At 43.9% G+C, this 25,811-nt stretch overlaps 1 protein-coding gene across 1 annotated transcript in view; it reads left to right on the forward strand.

Moving 5' to 3' along the window:
- Positions 1 to 25,811, forward strand: part of LOC124798585 (neuronal acetylcholine receptor subunit alpha-10-like) — a 224,888-nt gene that overhangs the window by 68,195 nt on the left and 130,882 nt on the right. The window contains exon 3 of the mRNA XM_047262047.1: positions 8,540 to 8,587. Within this exon, the coding sequence (XP_047118003.1) occupies positions 8,540 to 8,587 (48 nt within the window). The remainder of the gene's footprint in view (positions 1 to 8,539; positions 8,588 to 25,811) is intronic.

Here is a 25,811-nt window from a genome sequence, read left to right on the forward strand (position 1 = left end):
CCAAAGCGTATACTTTCCGTATGGTCGATTTTAGTTGCTACTAGACATTAAAAAAAAAAAAAAAATACATTGAAACGAATAAAATTCGTGAAGTAAGACACTTCGATATTGTTTTTAAATAAATAAAATATTAAGCACCAATCAAGGTTTGAACCCTGAAATCTTCCCCTTAGCAGCTAAACACTTCAACCATTACGCTAATGCAGCTTATCGTTCAGTAGAGTTCTTGGAGGACTTTAAACTATGACGCAAAATACCGACAAACACTGTTGGTATGACTATGAATTACTCACGTTTCGTCGAAGTGCTATAGGAAATAAACGATTACCGCTGTTCTTTATTGCGAAAAAGCGGTTAGTGAGAATGATACAAACACCTTTCCTTGGTATCGCCTGAATTAGGAGGTTAGGAGAGGCTTATTGCTTGTTTGGTTTAATTAATTACTAGGATATGAAGCAGTTGGTATAAAGAATGCTTTTTCCAAACTTTCTATAAAACAAAGTCTGCTATCAAGACATTGCTTTTGATCAATTACTTTATTTATGACTGAACGTTTCTAAAACTGAAGACACTCGTCCGTGCTCTGCACTGCAGTCGAGCCCTGGCAACGTCGTTTTCTGTTCATTGGCTGACTGTGTTTTCTACATCTACATCTACATTTATACTCCGCAAGCCACCCAACGGTGTGTGGCGGAGGGCACTTTACGTGCCACTGTTATTACCTCCCTTTTCTGTTCCAGTTGCGTATGGTTCGCGGGAAGAACGACTGTCTGAAAGCCTCCATGCGTGCTCGAATCTCTCTAATTTTACATTCGTGATCTCCTCGGGAGGTATAAGTAGGGGGAAGCAATATATTCGATATCTCATCCAGAAACGCACCCTCTCGAAACCTGGACAGCAAGCTACACCGCTATGCAGAGCGCCTCTCTTGCAGAGTCTGCCACCTGAGTTTGCTAAACATCTCCGTAACGCTATCACGGTTACCGTATAACCCTGTGACGAAACGCGCCGCTCTTATTTGGATCTTCTCTATCTCCTCTGTCAACCCGATCTGGTACAGATCCCACACTAATGAGCAATACTCAAGTATAGGTCGAACGAGTGTTTTGTAAGCCACCTCCGTTGTTGATGGACTACATTTTCTAAGGCCTCTCCCAATGAATCTCAACCTGGTACCCGCCTTACCAACAATTAATTTTATATGATCATTCCACTTCAAATCGTTCCGCACGCATACTCCCAGATATTTTACAGAAGTAACTGCTACCAGTGTTTGTTCCGCTATCATATAATCGTACAATAAAGGATCCTTCTTTCTATGTATTCGCAATACATTACATTTGTCTATGTTAAGGGTCAGTTGCCACTCCCTGCACCAAGTGCCTATCCGCTGCAGATCTTCCTGCATTTCGCTACAAATTTCTAATGGTGCAACTTCTCTGTATACTACAGCTTCATCCGCGAAAAGCCGCATGGAACTTCCGACGCTGTCTACTAGGTCATTTATATATGTTGTGAAAAGCAATGGTCCCATAACACTCCCCTGTGGCACGCCAGAGGTTACTTTAACGTCTGTAGACGTCTCTCCATTGATAACAACATGCTGTGTTCTGTTTGCTAAAAACTCTTCAATCCAGCCACACAGGTGGTCTGATATTCCGTAGGCTCTTACTTTGTTTATCAGGCGACAGTGCGGAACTGTATCGAACGCCTTCCGGAAGTCAAGGAAAATAGCATCTACCTGGGAGCCTGTATCTAATATTTTCTGGGTCTCATGAACAAATAAAGCGAGTTGGGTCTCACTCGATCGCTGTTTCTGGAATCCATGTTGATTCCTACAGAGTAGATTCTGGGTTTCCAAAAATGACATGATACGTGAGCAAAAAACATGTTCTAAAATTCTACAACAGATCGACGTCAGAGATATAGGTCTATAGTTTTGCGCATCTGCTCGACGACCCTTCTTGAAGACTGGGACTACCTGTGCTCTTTTCCAATCATTTGGAACCTTCCGTTCCTCTAGAGACTTGCGGTACACGGCTGTTAGAAGGGGGGCAAGTTCTTTCGCGTACTCTGTGTAGAATCGAATTGGTAACCCGTCAGATCCAGTGGACTTTCCTCTGTTGAGTGATTCCAGTTGCTTTTCTATTCCTTGGACACTTATTTCGATGTCAGCCATTTTTTCGTTTGTGCGAGGATTTATAGAAGGAACTGCAGTGCGGTCTTCCTCTGTGAAACAGCTTTGGAAAAAGGTGTTTAATATTTCAGCTTTACGCGTGTCATCCTCTGTTTCAATGCCATCATCATCCCGGAGTGTCTGGATATGCTGTTTCGAGCCACTTACTGATTTAACGTAAGACCAGAACTTCCTAGGATTTTCTGTCAAGTCGGTACATAGAATTTTACTTTCGAATTTACTGAACGCTTCACGCATAGCCCTCCTTACGCTAACTTTGACATCGTTTAGCTTCTGTTTGTCTGAGAGGTTTTGGCTGCGTTTATACTTGGAGTGGAGCTCTCTTTGCTTTCGCAGTAGTTTCCTAACTTTGTTGTTGAACCACGGTGGGTTTTTCCCGTCCCTCACAGTTTTACTCGGCAAGTACCTGTCTAAAACGCATTTTACGATTGCCTTGAACTTTTTCCATAAACACTCAAAATTGTCAGTGTCGGAACACAAATTTTCGTTTTGATCTGTTAGGTAGTGTGAAATCTGCCTTCTATTACTCTTGCTAAACAGATAAACCTTCCTCCCCTTTTTTATATTCCTATTAACTTCCGTATTCAGGGATGCTGCAACGGCCTTATGATCACTGATTCCCTGTTCTGCACTTCCAGAGTCGAAAAGTTCGGGTCTGTTTGTTATCAGTAGGTCCAAGATGTTATCTCCACGAGTCGGATCTCTGTTTAATTGCTCGAGGTAATTTTCGGATAGTGCACTCAGTATAATGTCACTCGATGCTCTATCCCTACCACCCGTCCTAAACATCTGAGTGTCCCAGTCTGTATCTGGTAAATTGAAATCTCCACCTAAGACTATAACATACTGAGAAAATTTATGTGAAATGTATTCCAAATTTTCTCTCAGTTGTTCTGCCACTAATGCTGCTGAGTCGGGAGATCGGTAAAAGGAGCCAACTATTAACCGAGCTCGGTTGTTGAGTGTAACCTCCACCCATAATAATTCACAGGAACTATCAACGTCTACTTCACTACAGGATAAACTACTACTAACAGCGACAAACACGCCACCACCGGTTGCATGCAATCTATCCTTTCTAAACACCGTCTGTGCCTTTGTAAAAATTTCGGCAGAATTTATCTCTGGCTTCAGCCAGCTTTCTGTACCTATAACGATTTCAGCTTCGGTGCTTTCTATCAGCGCTTGAAGTTCCGGTACTTTACCAATGCAGCTTCGACAGTTTACAATTACAATACCGATTGCTGCTTGGCCCCCGCATGTCCTGACTTTGCCCCGCACCCTTTGAGGCTGCTGCCCTTTCTGTACTTGCCCGAGGCCATCTAACCTAAAAACTGTCGACGATGCTGCAGACGGTGAGCTCTGCTTTCATCCCGCTAGCGAGACTGGCAGTCTTCACCAAATCAGATAGCCGCCGGAAGCCAGAGAGGATTTCCTTCGATCCATAGCGACACGCATCAGTGGTGCCGACATGAGTGACCACCTGCAGATGGGTGCACCCTGTACCATTCATGGCATCCGGAAGGGCCCTTTCCACATCTGGAATGACTCCCTCCGGTATGCACACGGAGTGCACATTGGTTTTCTTCCCCTCTCTTGCTTTTGTGAGGTCAGATGCGCAGAACGAACGTAAACTCGTCCGCCGTCGTAAATGACACGCACGTTAGGCGTCGCAAAGCCAAAATCCTCGCTACTTGCTAGAGCCTACCCCTCGCTCCCCGATCGGCCCGGTGGGTGGCGCTACCGCGCGCTGTGCTCACACCAGCGGAAAGTTGTCCATACCGGCGGCGGGAATATCGCTGATCCACACGGCTCGAACTTATTAGTTATTTTCTTGGACATTCATTCCAATCATATCAATACATCGATAGAAATTGTGGAAACGTTATAAGAAACGGGAAACAGCTCTGTCGATTCCGTGAATTGCGGTTCGAACGACGATTCAATAACTGAAGTTCAATGTAACGCTCTTACGCCACCTTACTGGACGAACGTACATGCCTGCGTGGTACCACTCCACTGGTCAACGTCAGAGCTAACGTCTTGCTACATCGATAACCTTCCCATCGTCCATGTACTGCCTTCAGCGGAGTGCATATTTCATTAGATGGCTGTCGGAAGGTGCCAGATCCGGCCTGCTGGGTGGATGAGGAATAACAGTCCAATGAAGTTTTGTGAGATATCGGATGCGCAGACTTGTGTGAGGTATTGCTTTGTCACAGAGAAGTTCGTTTGCAATTTTTGTGGCGACCAACACGTTGAAAGGTCTCTGTTGGATTCCTTTCATGTTAATTTCTTAAATCTGTTGTCATTTACGGCACAAATTCCTCTTCGAAATTTACTGTGGTGCTTCTGACTATCTGGGAGAAGACTGAGCAGTGGAACGTGCTACTTTTACACATAAACAAGAACGATCTGCCACACTACTACACTTTAAAACACAGTTTATATGTAATTCATGTCACACAGTCTCATACGGAACCTACATCCGCTTTCTTTTATATGCTGTATATGATACGATACTGTCATCCCCCTTCCCGTCTGTGTGAGAGGATGAATGAGCAAATGTATTTCTAGTTGCATGCTTGATGGTAGCAGACAAACCTGTCTGCTAGAGAACAGTAGGAGCAATGTCGGAACAGGTAGCTACACTTTCTAAAAGCAGAGAGGTTTCTATTCTTAGTAAGGTCCTGTCCGTCCCTTGTCATGTTGGTATAGGAAGCTACCTCTCTGGTCACTTCCGTTTTGTATCTGTTAAGCACCCTCGGTAGGGGCCCAGGTCAGTCTGTCCGTGGCGAGCATCTGAAGTGGTAAGATCTCTGGCTACGCGTGTCTCTGCTACGTCCGTAGGACAATGGATTTCCTAAGTTCAGCCTAACTGAAAATTTAATCACCTTTATTTCAGGTTTAGATCTAAAATATCTAATGTTATCTTAAATTGCAATGCAGTGTAATTCAAGTGTGAAGTTCAGAATATCTTCCAGTAGTTGCTTTGTCACTACTTTGTGAGTAAAGTGGAACCACGTGTGGATGATCCGTAACTCTAACTAAGATCATCAATCTTAAATGCGAATGTGCGTGAGATTATAACGTCTCGTCTTGACAATATTTTTCAGTATAGCAACTTTTCTTTATGTTCAACCCAAATGGTTCAAATGGCTCTGAGCACTATGGGACTCAACTGCTGAGGTCATTAGTTCCCTAGAACTTAGAACTAGTTAAACCTAACTAACCTAAGGACATCACAAACATCCATGCCCGAGGCAGGACTCGAACCTGCGACCATAGCGGTCTTGCGGTTCCAGACTGCAGCGCCTTTAACCGCACGGCCACTTCGGCCGGTATGTTCAACCCACGTAGGGTGTACTTTGTGAGACCAGTACCACGTGCTTGTACAATTGTTTGAACCATCATGTTAATAATAAGACGATAGTAACCAGTTCGAAGTTTTTCTTTTGTTATTTGTGTTTCGATGTAATTTATTTTAATTATAAAAATTATTGTGGAGTTACACTATTTGTGAAAACCAAGTTGACCTCGTGAGGCGTGTGGTGTAATAATCAAAGTAGCGCTCAGCTGTTCTTTTTGGGAAGATTTCACAGAGAGCTAGCATGAATTTAGTATACCAGTGTGTGGTAATTTCATGACGGACAGGATTGCGCTACGAACGGAACTTCTTTGGGTGAAAATTGAATCGGTTGGTTGTGGTTGATTTCCTCTTGCATATGTTTCAACGTTCTTCGTGTGTTATTTTATGAATGCAGTGTTGTATTCAGTCTCCCAATCTCGGCTCCATATTTGATGTGTTCCGTAAGATTACAAACTTACATTTTCACAATCCTAAATACGGCACCAGTTTAGTTATGAATCAAGTTTAATATGCTGAAATTTTAACGGAACAATGATCAATGTTAAAATAAATGCCCAAATATAAACTGCTTTATTTTTTTTTAATTTAATTTCACTTTTTATATAAGTATCACCGGTTGTCGTAAGATGACTATTAAAAGATTATAATTAATGTTAGTCTGGTTGGGAATTTGGTAAGCTAGACTGGATACCTGGTGAAACAGTTGCTCAGCAATGCAAGGTTAACTTCCCCAGATGGCTCACAGCTTTTAACCCGCTTTTATTGTCTCGAATATCAGCACCGCTTTCAGAACAAATTAATGCATCAACATTACAACGTTAAAGTCGTTTCTTCAATTTCCAAAAGGGTAGCACAACACACTTCAGAGTTGATCGTTGGACCATGAGGGCGGACATCAAATAGAGTCCAAAACACTGTCGCATGACCTTACCGACTGAGGGTGCGGCTCTGAACTTTCTCTCCGGAGTAGAGGTGCTGTGGCGCCACTCCATGGACTGCTGCTTTGTTTCCGGTTCGGAGTGATGAACCCATGTTTTATGGCCTGTGACAGTGTTCGACAAAAAATTGTCACAATTAGCCTGGTAACGCGCAAGCAACTCCACACAGATGGTCCTTCATTGATGTTTATAGTCTTCTGTAAGGCGGCGTGGAACCTAGCGGGTCCACACTATTGAGTACCCCAGCTGGTGGGCGAAAGTGTCAGCACTGCCAACAGAGACCTCCAGTTGTGCAGCAAGATGATTGATTGTGATCCGTCGATCACCTCGATTGAGTGTGTCCACATGCCCCAACATTGCTGGAGTCACAACTTTGTGCGGCCGGCCGACTCGCGGGGGATCGGACAAGTTTGCGCGACGTTATGACGATGATGAACAAACTACCAAACTGCGCAGTGCCGTTGGTTCTGTTACCGACGACTGTGCCGCTAAAGCGGAGTTATTGAACGCAGTTTTCCGAAATTCCTTCACCAGGGAAGACGAATGGAATATTCCAGAATTCGAAACACGATCAGCTGCTAGCATGAGTTTCTTAGAAGTAGATACCTTAGGGGTTGCGAAGCAACTCAGATCGCTTGATATGGGCAAGTCTTCAGGTCCAGATTGTATACCGATTAGGTTCCTTTCAGATTACGCTGATACAATAGCTCCCTACTTAGCAATCATATACAACCGCTCGCTCACCGATGGATCTGTACCTACAGATTGGAAAATTGCGCAGGTCGCACCAGTGTTTAAGAAGGGTAGTAGGAGTTATCCATCGAACTACAGACCTATGTCATTGACGTCGGTTTGCAGTAGGGTTTTGGAGCATATATTGTATTCAAACATTATGAATCACTTCGAAGGGAACCATCTATTGATACGTAATCAGCATGGTTTCAGAAAACATCGTTCTTGTGCAACGCAGCTAGCTCTTTATTCGCACGAAGTAATGGCCGCTATCGACAGGGGATCTCAACTTGATTCCGTATTTCTAGATTTCCGGAAAGCTTTTGACACCGTTCCTCACAAGCGACTTCTAACCAAGCTGCGGGCCTATGGGGTATCGTCTCAGTTGTGCGACTGGATTCGTGATTTCCTCTCAGGAACGTCGCAGTTCGTAGTATTAGACGGCAAATCATCGAGTAAAACTGAAGTGATATCAGGTGTTCCCCAGGGAAGCGTCCTGGGCCCTCTGCTGTTCCTGATCTATATAAATGACCTGGGTGACAATCTGAGCAGTTCTCTTAGGTTGTTCGCAGATGATGTTGTAATTTACCGTCTAGTAAGGTCATCCGAAGACCAGTATCAGTTGCAAAGCGATTTAGAAAAGATTGCTGTATGGTGTGGCAGGCGGTAGTTGACGCTAAATAACGAAAAGTGTGAGGTGGTCCACATGACTTCCAAAAGAAATCCGTTGAAATTCGATTACTCGATAAATAGTACAATTTTCAAGGCTGTCAATTCAACTAAGTACCTGGGTGTTAAAATTACGAACAGTTTCAGTTGGAAAGACAACATAGATAATATTGTGGGGAAGGCGAGCCAAAGGTTGCGTTTCATTGGCAGGACACTTAGAAGATGCAACAAGTCCACTAAAGAGATAGCTTACACTACACTCGTTCGTCCTCTGTTAGAATATTGCTGCGCGGTGTGGGATCCTTACCAGGTGGGATTGACGGAGGACATTGAAAGGGTGCAAAAAAGGGCAGCTCGTTTTGTATTATCACGTAATAGGGGAGGGAAGGCGAACATATCGCCGTAATGACGACTGTACGTTTGGACAGTAGGTTGGTGGACCCTGTAACTGTTCTGCGCAACCCTCAAATTACCCTCGACAGTGATGAGACGCTCCAGATATTTGTATGTGATGCCAACCTAACCTAAAAAATTGCTCATCCACCTGTGACTGCATGCCTAAGACGTGAAATTAAATATTGTCATGTATGTACTTAAATGCCATATTTTAATTAATACTTTTATTTTTTACAGAACGAGTATTACCACGAATCGTTGCAAGTGAATACTTGGATACTGATGGTAAGTGTTCCATAGTGTTATGCCTATAGGTTTCAGTTCAAAAAATTCTGTATTCCGAAGGGACTTCAAAAAGTTACACATGTCGCCCCACGCTAAGACCACTGCAAAACGAGAGTGTCAGAAACCAGTACATGTTCTGTGTTTCACGCTGTCACAGTTCTGCTGTGGTACGGGTAACAGATGCACCACTGTTTTGGAATGAAATGGTGCAGCAACTGGAAACGTACGTCAAAGTTGAAGTATGTGGGGTAGCACGATTGTTTTGGAATAAACGTCTAAATTGCACATAGATTAACCTTAAAATTATGGCAGTATTTAGTTTAGTTTTATTTTTACGTGATCAAGCCCAACACACTGATCACTGCTACAAGTTTCTTTCTGCATTGTCTTCTACACATCGCTACCACCCGCCAACCGTCCACATCAGTGGCAGGTATTCATGGAGGCCATCCCACGACCTTTTCGTTGGTCTTCCTGGAATTCTCCTGCGTGTGGGGATGAAATCCAGGAGCTTCCGTGGCCACTTGTGTCTTTCCATCCGAGCCACATGTCCAGGCCACTCTAGTCACTTGCATCTTATGACTTCTGTATACTGGCATCTCGGTACAGTTACTCTAGTTCACAGTTGTGTCTGATTCTCCATTCATACTGTTTGTGTCGAACACTGGACCGAAGATCTTCCGCAGCATTTTTTTCTGTCAACTATGAGAAGTATTGGCAGTTAATTGGACTCTACTGAAGCAGCCTAGGACTGTAGCACACTTATGAACAGAACTGGGTCGTGATAATGTGATGAGTTCGCGAGAATAGGCAGTTGGCAGCTTACAGTTAGTCAGATGTCATCAAAAGGCAAGGTATTTGATTGGCACTTATTTGACTAAACAGGTATCAAATAATTTTAAAACCAGGGCAGCCACAACTACCGTAATTATACATAACTGACTGATCATACATATAGTATAACACAGAATATTACAGACAGGTGTCATAACTTTTAAAACACAAAACTGAATTAAAAGCACAACAGGTCGCAATAGCTGCATTTACTGAAGTCAGTTAGAGACACATATAACCGGTTTCGCAACTTTTAAGTTGCATCTTCTGCTGTACATCTGTGCAAATTTTTTTATAAATTAATGCTGTGACAATGGGGAAATGAAGTTATCTGAGATATTTTCAAACTGCTGAGTGAATAGATTTAAATAAGGAAGAAAGTATTATGCATCTGGTTAGGAAACTAGCTGTCGATCACATGCCCCCAATAAGGAAGGGGCCTCTTCGTATACAATAAGATCTGTGATTTCATGCCGGCAGATGGTTACTTACAATGCTATGTCGTTTGCTATAGCGGGCTATTACGGAATTACTGTTGGTGTAGCTAGGAAAAGTTCTCATCCTTCTTCGTCATCAATGATAAATGTACAGTCTACAGGGTGTTACAAAAAGGTACGGCCAAACTTTCGGGAAACATTCCTCACACACAAATAAAGAAAAGATGTTATGTGGACATGTGTCCGGAAACGCTTAATTTCCATGTTAGAGCTCATTTTAGTTTCGTCAGTATGTACTGTACTTCCTCGATTCACCGCCAGTTGGCACAATTGAAGGAAGGTAATGTTGACTTCTGCTAGAACATGTGCCTTTACAACTACGACACAACATGTGGTTCATGCACGATGGAGCTCCTGCACATTTCAGTCGAAGTGTTCGTACGCTTCTCAACAACAGATTCGGTGACCGATGGATTGGTAGAGGCGGACCAATTCCATTGCCTCCACGCTCTCCTGACCTCAACCCTCTTGACTTTCATTTATGGGGGCATTTGAAAGCTCTTGTCTACGCAACCCCGGCACCAAATGTAGAGACTCTTCGTGCTCGTATTGTGGACGGCTGTGATACAATACGCCATTCTCCAGGGCTGCATCAGCGCATCAGGGATTCCACGCGACGGAGGGTGGATGCATGTATCCTCGCTAACGGAGGACATTTTGAACATTTCCTGTAACAAAGTGTTTGAAGTCACGCTGGTACGTTCTATTGCTGTGTGTTTCCATTCCATGATTAATGTGATTTGAAGAGAAATAATAAAATGAGCTCTAACATGGAAAGTAAGCGTTTCCGGACACATGTCCACATAACATATTTTCTTTCTTTGTGTGTGAGGAATGTTTCCTGAAAGTTTGGCCGTACCCTTTTGTAACACCCTGTATAATAACGAAGGAATGGAATACCCCCTATAAGGAAGGGGTCTACTCGTATATAATAGTAAGATCTGTGATTTCATACCGGAAGATGGTTACTTACAATGATATGTCGTATGGTATAGCCAGAGAGAGTTGGTGTAGCTAGGTAAAGTTCTCAGTCTTCTTCGTCATAAATGATAAATGTACAGTCTATAAAAACGCAGGAATGGAATTGATAAAGAGAAACTGATGGTGGCTAAAAACTGTGTAGTAACTAAAACAAAAAGAGATGGGGACATTCCACTGCAACGTCAAACAACTGACGAAAACAGAACTGATCTGTGTTAAAATTACGATGAACTGTCATCGCTTGACCGATTACAACACCATGCTGAGGGCTGGTGTGTCTAGTAAATGTTATCCGGGAAAATGTTGGGTCTGGAGTGATTGAAGAATAAAAAATAGGTAAAGTTCATAATGGAAACTAACCAAATTAACGTATGAAAATACACTTTTTAAAATTACACTACTGGCCATTAAAATTGCTACACCACGAAAATGACTTGCTACAGACGCGAAATTTAACCGACAGGAAGAAGATGCTGTGATATGCAAATTATTAGCTTTTCAGAGCATTCGCACAAGGTTGGCGCCGGTGGCGACACCTACAACGTGCTGACATGAGGAAAGTTTCCAACGGATTTCTCACATACAAACAGCAGTTGACCGGCGTTGCCTGGTGAAACGTTGTTGTGATGCCTCGTGTAAGGAGGAGAAATGGGTACCATCACGTTTCCAACTTTGATAAAGATCGGATTGTAGCCTATAGCGATTGCGGTTTGTCGTATCGCGACATTGCTGCTCGCGTCGGACGAGATCCAGTGACTGTTAGCAGAATATGGAATCGGTGGGTTCAGGGGGGTAATACGGAACGCCGTGCTGGATCCCAACAGCCTCGTATCACTAGCAGTCGATATGACAGGCAGCCATCTTATCCGCATGGCTGTAATGGTTCGTGCAGCCACGTCTCGATTCCTGAGTCAACAGATGGGGATAATGCACGACCGCATGTTGCAGGTCCTGTACGCGCCTTTCTGCATACAGAAAATGTTCGACTGCTGCCCTGGCCAGCACATTCTCCAGATCCCTCACCAACTGAAAACGTCTGGTCAATGGTGGCCGAGCAACTGGCTCGTCACAATGCGCCAGTCGCTACTCTTGATGAACTGTGGTGTCGTGTTGAAGCTGCATGGGCAGCTGTACCTGTACACGCCATCCAAGCTCTTTTTGACGCAATTCTCCAGATCCCTCACCAACTGAAAACGTCTGGTCAATGGTGGCCGAGCAACTGGCTCGTCACAATGCGCCAGTCACTACTCTTGATGAACTGTGGTGTCGTGTTGAAGCTGCATGGGCAGCTGTACCTGTACACGCCATCCAAGCTCTTTTTGACGCAATTCTCCAGATCCCTCACCAACTGAAAACGTCTGGTCAATGGTGGCCGAGCAACTGGCTCGTCACAATACGCCAGTCACTACTCTTGATGAACTGTGGTGCCGTGTTGAAGCTGCATTGGCAGCTGTACCTGTACACGCCATCCAAGCTCTTTTTGACGCAATGACCAGGCGTATCAAGGCCGTTATTACGGCCAGAGGTGGTTGTTCTGGGTACTGCTTTCTCAGGATCTATGCACCCAAACTGCGTGAAAATGTAATCACATGTCAGTTCTAGTATTACATATTTGTCCAATGAATACCCGTTTATCATCTGAATTTCTTCTTGGTGTAGCAATTTTAATGGCCAGTAGTGTATTATTATTAAAACCTTTTGGGGGCCATCAATGAAGCAAAGGAAGAAGATTATGCTGAGGGTCAGATTTACCTGAAGACGACAGGGTTATGTGTGTGTGCCACTAGCAGAATAGCAGTCGTAACGGCTGACAACACAAGCTACGAGCGGTCCACATGATGTTGCCGGGGCGTGTGCAGTGACTGCCGTCCGGGCACTAAGATGGCTAAGCAAATTGAACGCAGGCAACACGGAAGATGAGGAACTGCGGTTGCACGCGCACTGTAGACTCTGCTCCCTGCGTCAGTTAAGAACAGAACGTGGGTGAAAAAAATATAATATGGTGAAAAAATTTAAATCTTACTAATCATTTCTGTAACATTAGAACAGAGTACACACTAAATGACTCAGAATGACCTACGTACAGTAGGAGTAAACCTGTATATTAACATAAAATGAAAATGCTGTTTTGTCGAAAATGACATTCTGAGCCAGTGGCTGTGTGTAAAATACAGAGAAGTCACTGGTGGCTGGTTGCTGTTCTCTTCTCTGCAAGAATAAAACTTGTGAAGTAGACATGTGTAATAAGCTATCCAACTATGTTGAGACTCCCTACTTAAAAATGCAAAATAGTCAAAATTGGCCAATAAAGCTCTGTGTCTTAATTCGCTTTCTTGTTGAAAGTATTACGAGGGGACTGTCTTACGAACTTTATTTCATGTATATCCTCAGGCTTATTTAAAACGCCACGCTTGGACCCTTTGTGTAGTATCTCCAAGCTACCTCTACATCTACATCTACATTTATACTCCGCAAGCCACCCAACGGTGTGTGGCGGAGGGCACTTTTCGTGCCACTGTCATTACCTCCCTTTCCTGTCCCAGTCGCGTATGGTTCGCGGGAAGAACGGCTGTCTGAAAGCCTCCGTGCGCGCTCTAATCTCTCTAATTTTACATTCGTGATCTCCTCGGGAGGTATAAGTAGGGGGAAGCAATATATTCGATACCTCATCCAGAAACGCACCCTGTCGAAACCTGGCGAGCAAGCTACACCGCGATGCAGAGCGCCTCTCTTGCAGAGCCTGCCACTTGAGTTTGTTAAACATCTCCGTAACGCTATCACGCTTACCAAATAACCCTGTGACGAAACGCGCCGCTCTTCTTTGGATCTTCTCTATCTCCTCCGTCAAACCGATCTGGTTCGGATCCCACACTGATGAGCAATACTGAAGTATAGGTCGAACGAGTGTTTTGTAAGCCACCTTCTTTGTTGATGTACTACATTTTCTAAGCACTCTCCCAATGAATCTCAACCCGGTACCCGCCTTACCAACAATTAATTTTATATGATCATTCCACTTCAAATCGTTCCGCACGCATACTCCCAGATATTTTACAGAAGTAACTGCTACCAGTGTTTGTTCCGCTATCATATAATCATACAATAAAGGATCCTTCTTTCTATGTATTCGCAATACATTACATTTGTCTATGTTAAGGGACAGTTGCCACTCCCTGCACCAAGTGCCTATCCGCTGCAGATCTTCCTGCATTTCGCTACAATTTTCTAATGCTGCAACTTCTCTGTATACTACAGCATCATCCGCGAAAAGCCGCATGGAAGATACTGTGGAGATCTGTAATGGAATTTTGATTGCCACGTAAAAATTTCGAACTATTCAAATTGAGATGGTCTTTAAAAGTAGTGTCGAAATCTCTACCAGTACGCCCAATGTACTTCTGGGTACAGTCATTACGGGAAATTGAATAAACCCGTGTGTCCTTATATGGGTTGCTAAATGACTATTCACTGCGTCTATATTTGGCATCTACATTCTGCACGTCATGTATCCGTGTCCCTTTGTAGTGCAGCATTCAGCTAAAGTTACTTGGTCTATTATAATAATGTGTAACTTAATTTTGAAGTCCCCTCGTACATCTTCACGAAAATTTAATGAAACTTTCTATATTATTTACAGATGATTAAGAAAGTAATGCTTTGCAATTACATACCAGAACGCGACATTTTGCATTGTGGTAACGCTGGTTACTTCTGATACTGTCGTTCGCTATCACAGAATAGGAGGTCAGTCTCACAGTGGAGTTCTGTTTTTCCGCTAAGTTAGCCCCGCGACTTCACTGAGCTGCCCAAACATAATACAGGCGTCTCTCTTGTATTTGACGGCACCAGCCGTCTAGAAAGTAGTGTACCGAAGGTCGTGAAAGCGTTATGTGGGTTAAGCTAAGCCAGTAGACACTCAGCTGCACAGCTTGACGCTAGAGTACGTTATTACGAATTACCAAAACGCTTTACGTCGATGCAGGCGACGTCTCAAGTGAAAGAACGTCTATGACAGCTTTTGTCTACAATCATAATCTCATAAACTGAATTTATGTGGACGGATGAAAATTTTGATAAAGCGATTGAACCCAATACTAAACTTTTCAAGCGTTCTGTCTTTCAGTATGACAGCTATAATGATTAATAACACACAAAAGTCATCTAACTGTGGTGGAGGTAGTAATTCGTCGCCAAATACTGCTGTACGTATATGCTTCAGCGAGGCTTCCACTCACTTTGCCTGTGCCTGGGAAACACCGAAGAGGGATTTTTGACGTTACGCTTGATAACGGTAGCAAGACTTAAGAAAAGGCGATATACTTTCGTGGGACTTGTGGTCACAGGAAAAAACGTTTCTTTCAGCCCATAAGCTAAAATACCACTGAGCCTTACATTACACAGTCGCCAATGACAACTTGGCAACAGTTTTATGTAATAAAATTATTAGCGGCAATAACATTTTACCTGTAAGTTACACGGCCTGGTAAAACAAGTGAAGTGCTCATAAGACATTCACAAGCTGCGACATTGTCACGAATAAAACAGTGACCCATACATACAATAAGTTTCCTTTAATTTACGTCTATGGTCACAAACGTTTTGTTAACAGATTACCGGTTTCGGTCTATAATGACCATCATGAGATCTGCAGCAAAAAATGGGAAAAACATAAATGCATTCGCAGATTGTCTACAGCTTAAAAACAATACATAGACCATAATGAAAAATACTGCTGACATATTTATGCATTTGTGGTCTATTTATTGTTTTTAACTGTAGACAATCTTCGACTGCATTTATGTTTTCCCATTTTATGCTACAGATCTGAAGATGGTCATTATAGACTGAAACCGGTAATCTGTTAACAAAAAGTTTTTGAACATAGACGTAAATTAAAGGAAACTTACCAGAAGACATTGTCGGAGGTCAATGAACTTCGTACACATCTGCACGTTATAGTCCTTTGTGAGAGATAGAACACTTATATGAGTGCATAAGAGCTGTTGGTATTTTGAAATGTTGGCAGGATTGATATGGGATATAACGGGAGTCAGATGTTGAGATATCACTGTGATGGACACGGAGATGCCGTGTATTTGTGTGGGAGAGAGTTATGAGCATCAGACGCAGTTTGAAAGAGGCTTCATCATAGGTCTCCATTTGGCCGGTTGTTCCAGTCGTGCAGATTTATGGGGCATTCTACAGCATTCTACAGCATGGGAGTGTGAGGGCAGGAGTACTTGTCATGTCAGACAACAAGGAAGGATCAGACTATTGGGCACCAATGTGTTGTGCGTACTGTAAGACCTTCGGTACAGACACCATCAGATTATTTGATTTGTCGCTCTAACGAAGTAGGCGAGTGTCAGCAATATGTCTCGTGGTCTTATCGTGGCGTGTTTATCTTCTGCCGTTAGGTCAGACGATAGAAATGCCACTTGCACGCTTACAGTAGCAGATTGACGGTGACCAACTTTAAACAGAACTTGATTAATTTTCACACACATTTATTAAAATAATAACAAGCATAAAAATAACTTAACTTGGTTCTGGATGCTATTTACAATGGACAATCTGAAATTTCTTTGGTCTTGGTACATTAATCTTATTCCCACATATCCCTGATACTTGACAAAGTGTCTATTCATTTATCTTCATGGCTATGTACAGGAATATGGTAATCTTATTAGGCGCAGACTGAAACTTGACTATAGACTGGTACAGACTAATGCAGACAAATGCAGACTGGTGCAGACTCGTACAGACTGACTAATAGGAGGTCTGTACACTCGTTATCATACCTCGCGCGTTCAGATATCGCTGCGTGAGTGTGATCTGTGAGGAGAAAATGTTCTACGTTAGCAGCAATCTCATTGGCTGCGTTACATATTAATACGCGGATCGGCGGAGCATAATTTGGTCCGTCTCTAAGGCAGCGCCATCTCGTAGTGCGGAGACGGACGAGCGCTGTGCCTGCGCTGTTGTGCTTAGCGGGGCGCGCTCTAGTGGGAAAGTTGTGTACACGCTGACTACGCGGAACTATGTACACAACAACCAAGCACATCGTAATCCCTCACATATACTCCTGCCATCCCATGGAACATTCTGCGCAATCCAAACGCCATTACTCGGAGACTAGCAGCAGACGGACTACTGGCTTACTGAGGCGGTTAGGGTAGGGTGGTGACGGGAAACTGCTGATGAATGGCATCACACCGTGTTCGGGATGAACCTCGGATGACCACCGTCGACTTGGGGAGAGGTTGCATTCTTCCAGTAACTTGGAGAGGCACAGCGGTTCTAAACTCAGTGTCATGATGTGTGTAGCCATCGAGTATGTCTTCAGATCACGGCTGATAACGACTGACGGAACAGAAGGCGCAGTCGTCTGTCACGGTTATCCTGACATCCTGCATCCCCTTGTGTTACCTGTCATGCGATAGTGTCTTGGTGCCTTTTTTCATGAGGACAATACTTGTCCACACATAGCACGTGTCTCCACGAACCGGCTGCCCGATGCTAAGGAACTGCCGTGGCTAGCACGATCCCCAGATTTGTTCCCGATCGTACCTGTGTGGTGCGGAAGACGGACGTCAAATGGCTCTGAGCACTATGGGACTTAACATCTGTGGTCATGAGTCCCTTAGAACTTAGAACTACTTAAACCTAACTAACCTAAGCTTATCACACACATCCATGCCCGAGGTAGGATTCGAACCTGCGACCGTAGCGGTCACGCGGTTCCAGATTGAAGCGCCTAGGACCGCTCGGCCACTGCGTCCGGCCACGGACGTCAACTCCCTCACAGCACCAGTATCCAGGACATTAAGGACGGGTTACGACAGCTGCAGGCCAGCTTGCCTCTGGAGAGGAAACATGGCCAGAGGAGTTCCAGCGTCCTACTGTTCACTGATCCCTTACTGCCAACTTCTTTGTAAATTGGACTCGAGTTATTAATCACTAAAATACAGGGCGGCGCACGAAATGTGTTACCATTTTGTTTTTGAATACAAGCTTTATTGTCAATACAATCTAAAAGGAACATATACTACAATGAAGAGCCGTCCATGGAGATTTGTTCTAACTCAGCACACGCTCAATATGTCCACCATTTCGTTTCCTAACTTCCTTCAAACCAACACCGAAGTCAGTGATTACCCTACGGCACATGTTTTCTGTAATTTCACTGCAAGCTTGAAGAATAAGTCTTCTGAGCTCCATTAAATCACGTGGACATTTCAGGAAAATTTTTTCCTTTAGGTACCCCCAAAGAAAAAAGTCACATGGATTGAGGTCTGGACTATTGGGAGGCCAATTTTGTCCGTCATTGAAGCGACCTGGAAACCTCAGTGAAATGATCCGCATATCGAAATGCTCGTGTAAAAACTCCAACACAGTGTTTGCAGTATGTGCGTGGCCTTCCTCCATCTTGCATGAACCACTGCGTGCTGAAGGGCAAGGCAGTAGCAAGAAGCTGTGGAATAAAGCTATGCCGAAGCAAGCTCAAATAACGCTCGCTGTTCACAGTTTCTTCAAAGGAAAAGGGTCCAATAAGTTCGTGACTGGAAATTGCTGGAACGCTGTAATCCTCGGAGCATAATGTTGTCGTTCATGAAGCACTTGTGGGTTTCAGTGGCCCAAAAGCGTACATTCTGTTTGTTAACCACACCGTCTAAACGAAAATGCGCCTCGTCTGAAAACCAAACGTTGTTGAGAGTTTCTTCCCTATCCTCCGCCAACTGAGCAACAGCAGTCTCTGCTGGTTGTGTTCATCAGTGAGCTTCTGTGCACAGGTCATCTTGTATGGGTACAGATGGAGTTCACTTTTAAGAATTAGTTGAACGGAGCGTCTGGATATTCCCAGTTGCACTGCTGCCTTTCTACACGATTTCCCGGGACTTCTCTGCACAGCAACTCGTACCGCTTCAATATTCTCCGGCGAACAAACAGGCTTAGGCCGAGGTCGCTTCGCTTCCAGTACTGCTCCTTCCTGTACAAATTTATCATAGAACCTGTGGATGGTCTTCTTGCAAGGGACCCATCGTGTGTTAAACTGTTGTCGAAAACGCCTCTGAGTCACAACAAGGCTTTTCGTTTCATGAAAAAGTAACACAATTGCCGATCGTTGCTGTGTCGTCAGTCTTCCATTGTCAGCCATAGCTGCTTACTAGTCTCCTAGCGGCAGTATCGTGAATTACACGTCATTTCGTAACTCATTTGTTTTTCCATGCTCTGCTGGTACTGCTGTAGAGATCGCAGCGGAATATCTGATGTGTGTCGTAAATTGTGAAAGAAACAATTGGTACTCTGAGTACCTCTATCGGTTCTCCCCTCTATACCAGTGTCGTTCTTGGAGAGAAGGACTGTCGGTATGCCTCTGTGTGGGCTCTAATCTCTCTGATTTTATCCTCATGGTCTCCTCGCGAGATATACGTAGGAGGGAGCAATATAAAGCTTGACTCTTCGGTGAAGGTATGTTCTCGGAACTTCAACAAAAGCCCGTACCGAGCTACTGAGCTTCTCTCCTGCAGAGTCTTCCACTGGAGTTTATCTATCATCTCCGTAAGGCTTTCGCGATTACTAAATGATCCAGGTCCAGCGGCCTTTCCTCTTTTGAGCGATTTTAATTGTTTCTCTATCCCTCTGACGTCTATTTCGATATCTACCATTTTGTCATCTGTGCGTCAATCTAGAGAAGGAACTACAGTGCAGTCTTCCTCTGTGAAACAGCTTTGGAAAAAGACATTTAGTATTTCGGCCTTTAGTCTGTCTGTTTCAGTACCATTTTGATCACAGAGTGTCTGGACATTTTGTTTTGATCCACATACCGCTTTGAAATAAGACCAAAATTTCTTAGGATTTTTTGCCAAGTCAGTACATAGAACTTTACTGTCGAATTCATTGAACGCCTCTCGCATAGCCCTCCTCACACTACATTTCGCTTCGCGTAATTTTTGTTTGTCTGCAAGGCTTTGGCTATTTTTATGTTTGCTGTGAATTTCCCTTTGCTTCCGCAGCAGTTTTCTAACTCGGTTGTTGTACCACGGTGGCTCTTTTCCATCTCTTACGGTCTTGCTTGGCACATACCCATCTATCGCATATTGTACGATGGTTTTGAACTTTGTCCACTGATCCTCAACACTATCGGTACTTGAGACAAAACTTTTGCGTTGAGCAGTCACGTACTCTGAAATCTGCTTTTTGTCACTTTTGCTAAACAGAAAAATCTTCCTACCTTTTTTAATATTTCTATTTACGGCTGAAATCGTCGATGCAGCACCCGCTTTATGATCGCTGGTTCCCTGTTCTGCGTTAACTGTTTCAAATAGTTCGGGTCTGTTTGTCACCAGAAGGTCTAATACGTTATCGCCACGAGTATGTTCTCTATTTAACTGCTCAAGGTAGTTTTCAGATAAAGCACTTAAAAAAATTTCACTGAATTCTTTGTCCCTGCCACCCGTTATGAACGTTCGAGTCTCCCAGTCTATATCCGGCAAATTAAAATCTCCACCCAGAACTATAAGATGGTGGGGACATCTACTCGAAATATTTTCCAAATTATCCTTCAGGTGCTCAGCCACAGCAGCTGCTGAGCCAGGGGGCCTATAGAGATATCCAATTACCATGTCTGAGCCTGATTTAACCGTGACCTTCACCCAAATTATTTCACACTTCGGATCTCCGTCAATTTCGTTCGATACTATTGCACTTCTTATCGCTATAAACACGCCTCCCTTTTCACTGTCCAGCCTGTCTCTGCGGTACACATTCCAGTCTGAGTTTAGGATTTCATTACTGTTTACGTCTGGTCTCAGCCAACTTTCTGTCCCTAGTACCATGTGGGCATTGTGACCGTTTATTCATGAAAGCAGTTCTGGGACCTTTCTATAGACGCTCCTGCAGTTTCCTATTAGCACATTAATATTGTTATTCCCTGTTGCATTTTGCCTACTCCTACCTTGCCGCGTCTCAGAAGGCGTCTTGTCGGGCCTAAGGAGGGAATTCTCTAACCTAAAAAACCCACATGTACACTCCACACGTACTCCGCTACCCTTGTAGCCGCTTCCTGCGTGTAGTGCTTTCTTAGGATGCGTGTCTCTTAGCACTGACAACACTACACAACGCCGCTGCTGCCGGTCGTTAAGCGAACGCCGTCAGGCACTGCGTTGTCCGTGATGGGAGGTAATGTCTGAAATGTAGTAATCTCGGCACACTCTTGACACTGTTGACATCGGGCTGTTGAATTTCCCAATGATTACCGAAATTGAATGTCCCACACGTCTACCTCCAATTACCATTCCGAGTTCGAAGTCTGTTAGTTTCCGTCGTGCGGCCATAATTACATCGGAAACGGTTTCACACGAATCACCAGACTATAAACGACGGCTCTGTCAGTGCCCTGCCATTTATGCCTTGTGTACACGACACTCCCTCCATCTGTAGGCGTGCATATCGCTATCACATCACTTTGATCACTTCAGTGTACATTGTGCACTATAATTTATTGGTTTTTAAAAGCTTTTTCTCGTAAAATTAAGACTAAATTTCAGGGAGCAAGCAGTAATTAAAATATCGGAGCATTACGTCTTATTTTCAGTTCTCATTTTGCTTCATCATCATGCCTTTCAGCGTTTAGTGTGGAGCATAGCTCCCTTATAAAATTCCTCCACGATCCCCTATTCAGTGCTAACATTGGTGCCTCTTCTGATGTTAAGCCTATTACTTCAAAATCATTCGTAACCGAATCCAGGTACTTTCTTCTCCTTGGTCTGCCCCGACTCCTCCTACCCTCTACTCCTGAACCCATGAGTCTCTTGAGTAACCTTGCTTCTCCCATGCGTATAACATGAACCCACCATCTAAGCCTGTTCGCCCTGACTGCTACATCTATGGAGTTCATTCCCAGTTTTTCCTTGATTTCCTCATTGTGGACACCCTCCTGCCATTGTTCCCATCTACTAGTACCTGCAATCATCCTAGCTACTTTCATATCCGTAACCTCAACCTTCTTGATAACCTGAATCCACCCAGCTTTCGCTCCCATACAACAAAGATGGTCGATAGATTGAACGGTGCACAGATAACTTAGTCTTGGTACTGACTTCCTTCTTGCAGAAGAGAGTAGATCGTAGCTGAGCGCTCAGTGCATTAGCTTTGCTACACTTCGCTTTCAGTTCTTTCACTATGTTGCCATCCTGTGAGAATATGTATCCTCAGTACTTGAAACCGTCCACCTGTTCTAACTTTGCCCGCATCTCGTGGTCGTGCGGTAGCGTTCTCGCTTCCCACGCCCGGGTTCCCGGGTTCGATTCCCGGCGGGGTCAGGGATTTTCTCTGCCTCGTGATGGCTGGGTGTTGTGTGCTGTCCTTAGGTTAGTTAGGTCTAAGTAGTTCTAAGTTCTAGGGGACTTATGACCACAGCAGTTGAGTCCCATAGTGCTCAGAGCCATTTGAACCATTTTTTTTGTTCTAACTTTGTTCCTCCTATTTGGCACTCAATCCGATTATATCTCTTTCCCACTGACATTACTTTAGTTTTGGAGATGCTAATCGTCGTACCATAGTCCTTACATTTCTGATCTAGCTCTGAAATATTAATTTGCAAACTTTCAATCGAATCTGCCATCACAACTAAGTCATCTGCATATGCAAGACTGCTTATTTTGTGTACACATATCTTAATCTCACCCAGCCAGTTTATTGTTTTCAACATATGATCCATAAATAATATGAACAACAGTGGAGACAGGTTGCACCCTTGTCTTACCCCTGAAACTACTCTGAACCATGACCTCAGTTTACCGTCAACTCTAACTGCTTTAAAAATTGGTGAGCTCTAACAGGATCAAGTCCAACATAAGCAAACGTATCTAGATAAGATATTCACTACCGCAATGCCGTTATGCTGGTCCAGCATACTTCACTTTCAGGGACACCCAAACTGTATTGGCTGTAGTCACGCCGACCGAGTTCTTTCGTCATTCATCTATTATAATTTCATTGTTTCTCGTAATAATGTCAAAGCGGTAGGTGGATCAAAACAAAATGTCCAGACACTCTGTGACCAAAATGGTACTGGAGCAGAGGATGACAGACTTAAGACCGAAATACTAAATGTCTTCTTCCAAAGCTGTTTCACAGGGGAAGACTGCACTGTAGTTCCCTGTCTAGATTGTCGCACAGATGACAATATGGTAGATATCGAAATACACGACAGAGGGATAGAAAAATAATTAAAATCGCTCAAAAGAGGAAAGGCCGCTGGACCTGATGGGATACCAGTTCGATTTTACACAGAGTATGCAAAGGAACTGGCCCCCCTTCTTGCAGCGGTGTACCGTAGGTCTCTAGAAGAGCGTAGCGTTCCAAAGGATTGGAAAGGGACACAGGTCATCCCCGTTTTCAAGAAGGGACGTCGAACAGATGTGCAGAACTATAGACCTATATCTCTAGCGTCGATCAGTTGTAGAATTTTGGAACACGTATTATGTTCGAGTATAATAACTTTTCTGGAGACTAGAAATCTACTCTGTAGGAATCAGCATGGGTTTCGAAAATGACGATTGTGTGAAACCCAGCTCGCGCTATTCGTCCACGAGACTCAGAGGGCCATAGACACGGGTTCCCAGGTAGATGTCCTGTTTCTTGACTTCCGCAAGGTGTTCGATACAGTTCCCCACAGTCGTTTAATGAACAAAGTAAGAGCATATGGACTATCAGACCAACTGTGTGATTGGATTGAAGAGTTCCTAGATAACAGAACGCAGCATGTCAATCTCAATGGGGAGAAGATTTCCGAAGTAAGAGTGATTTCAGGTGTGCCGCAGGGGAATGTCGTAGGACCGTTGCTATTCACAATGTACATAAATGACCTTGTGGATGACATCGGAAGTTCACTGACGCTTTTTGTGGATGATGCTATAGTATATCGAGAGGTTGTAACATTGGAAAATTGTACCGAAATTCAGGAGGATCTGCAGCGAATTGACGCATGATGCAGTGAATGGCAATTGAATCTCAATGGAGACAAGTGTAATGTGCTGCGAATACATAGAAAGAAAGATCCCATACCATTTAGCTACAATATAGCAGGTCAGCAACTGGAAGCAGTTAATTCCATAAATTATCTGGGAGTACGCATTAGGAGTGATTTAGAATGGAATGATCATATAGGGTTGATCGTCGCTAAAGCAGATGCCAGACTGAGATTCATTGGAAGAATCCTATGGAAATGCAAACAGAAAACAAAGGTTGTAGTTTACAGTACGCTTGTTCGCCCACTGCTTGAATTTTGCCCACCAGTGTGGGATCCGTACCAGATAGGGCTGATAGAAGAGATAGAGCAGATCCAACGGAGAGCAGCGCGTTTCTTTACAGGACCATTTAGTAATTGCGAAAGCGTTACGGAGATGATAGATAAACTCCAGTGGAAGACTCTGCAGGAGAGACGCTCAGCTGCTCGGTACGGTCTTTTGTTGAAGTTTCGACAACATACCTTCACCGAGGAGTCAAGCAGTATATTGTTCCCTCCTGCGTATATCTCGCGAACAGACCATGAGGATAAAATCTACATCTACATTTATACTCCGCAAGCCACCCAACGGTGTGTGGCGGAGGGCACTTTGCGTGCCACTGTCATTACCTCCCTTTCCTGTTCCAGTCGCGTATGGTTCGCGGGAAGAACGACTGTCTGAAAGCCTCCGTGCGCGCTCTAATCTCTCTAATTTTACATTCGTGATCTCCTCGGGAGGTATAAGTAGGGGGAAGCAATATATTCGATACCTCATTCAGAAACGCACCCTCTCGAAACCTGGCGAGCAATCTACACTGCGATGCAGAGCGCCTCTCTTGCAGAGTCTACCACTTGAGTTTATTAAACATCTCCGTAACGCTATCACGGTTATCAAATAACCCTGTGACGAAACGCGCCGCTCTTCTTTGGATCTTCTCTATCTTCTCCGTCAAACCGATCTGGTACGGATCCCACACTGATGAGCAATACTCAAGTATAGGTCGAAAGAGTGTTTTGTAAGCCACCTCCTTTGTTGATGGACTACATTTTCTAAGCACTCTCCCAATGAATCTCATCCTGGTACCCGCCTTACCAACAATTAATTTTATATGTCCATTCCACTTCAAATCGTTCCGCACGCATACTCCCAGATATTTTACAGAAGTAACTGCTACCAGTGTTTGTTCCGCTATCATATAATCGTACAATAAAGGATCCTTCTTTCTATGTATTCGTAATACATTACATTCGTCTATGTTAAGGGACAGTTGCCACTCCCTGCACCAAGTGCCTATCCGCTGCAGATTTTCCTGCATTTCGCTACAGTTTTCTAATGCTGCAACTTCTCTGTATACTACAGCATCATCCGCGAAAAGCCGCATGGAACTTCCGACACTATCTACTAGGTCATTTATATATATTGTGAAAAGCAATGGTCCCATAACACTCCCCTGTGGCACGCCAGAGGTTACTTTAACGTCTGTAGACGTCTCTCCATTGATAACAACATGCTGTGTTCTGTTTGCTAAAAACTCTTCAATCCAGCCACACAGCTGGTCTGATATTCCGTAGGCTCTTACTTTGTTTATCAGGCGACAGTGCGGAACTGTATCGAACGCCTTCCGGAAGTCAAGAAAAATAGCATCTACCTGGGAGCCTGTATCTAATATTTTCTGGGTCTCATGAACAAATAAAGCGAGTTGGGTCTCACACGATCGCTGTTTCCGGAATCCATGTTGATTCCTACATAGTAGATTCTGGGTTTCCAAAAACGACATGATACTCGAGCAAAAAACATGTTCTAAAATCCTACAACAGATCGACGTCAGAGATATTGGTCTATAGTTTTGCGCATCTGCTCGACGACCCTTCTTGAAGACTGGGACTACCTGTGCTCTTT

This window comes from Schistocerca piceifrons, chromosome 5 (assembly GCF_021461385.2).
Source record: "Schistocerca piceifrons isolate TAMUIC-IGC-003096 chromosome 5, iqSchPice1.1, whole genome shotgun sequence".
In the NCBI taxonomy this organism is placed as follows: domain Eukaryota; kingdom Metazoa; phylum Arthropoda; class Insecta; order Orthoptera; family Acrididae; genus Schistocerca; species Schistocerca piceifrons.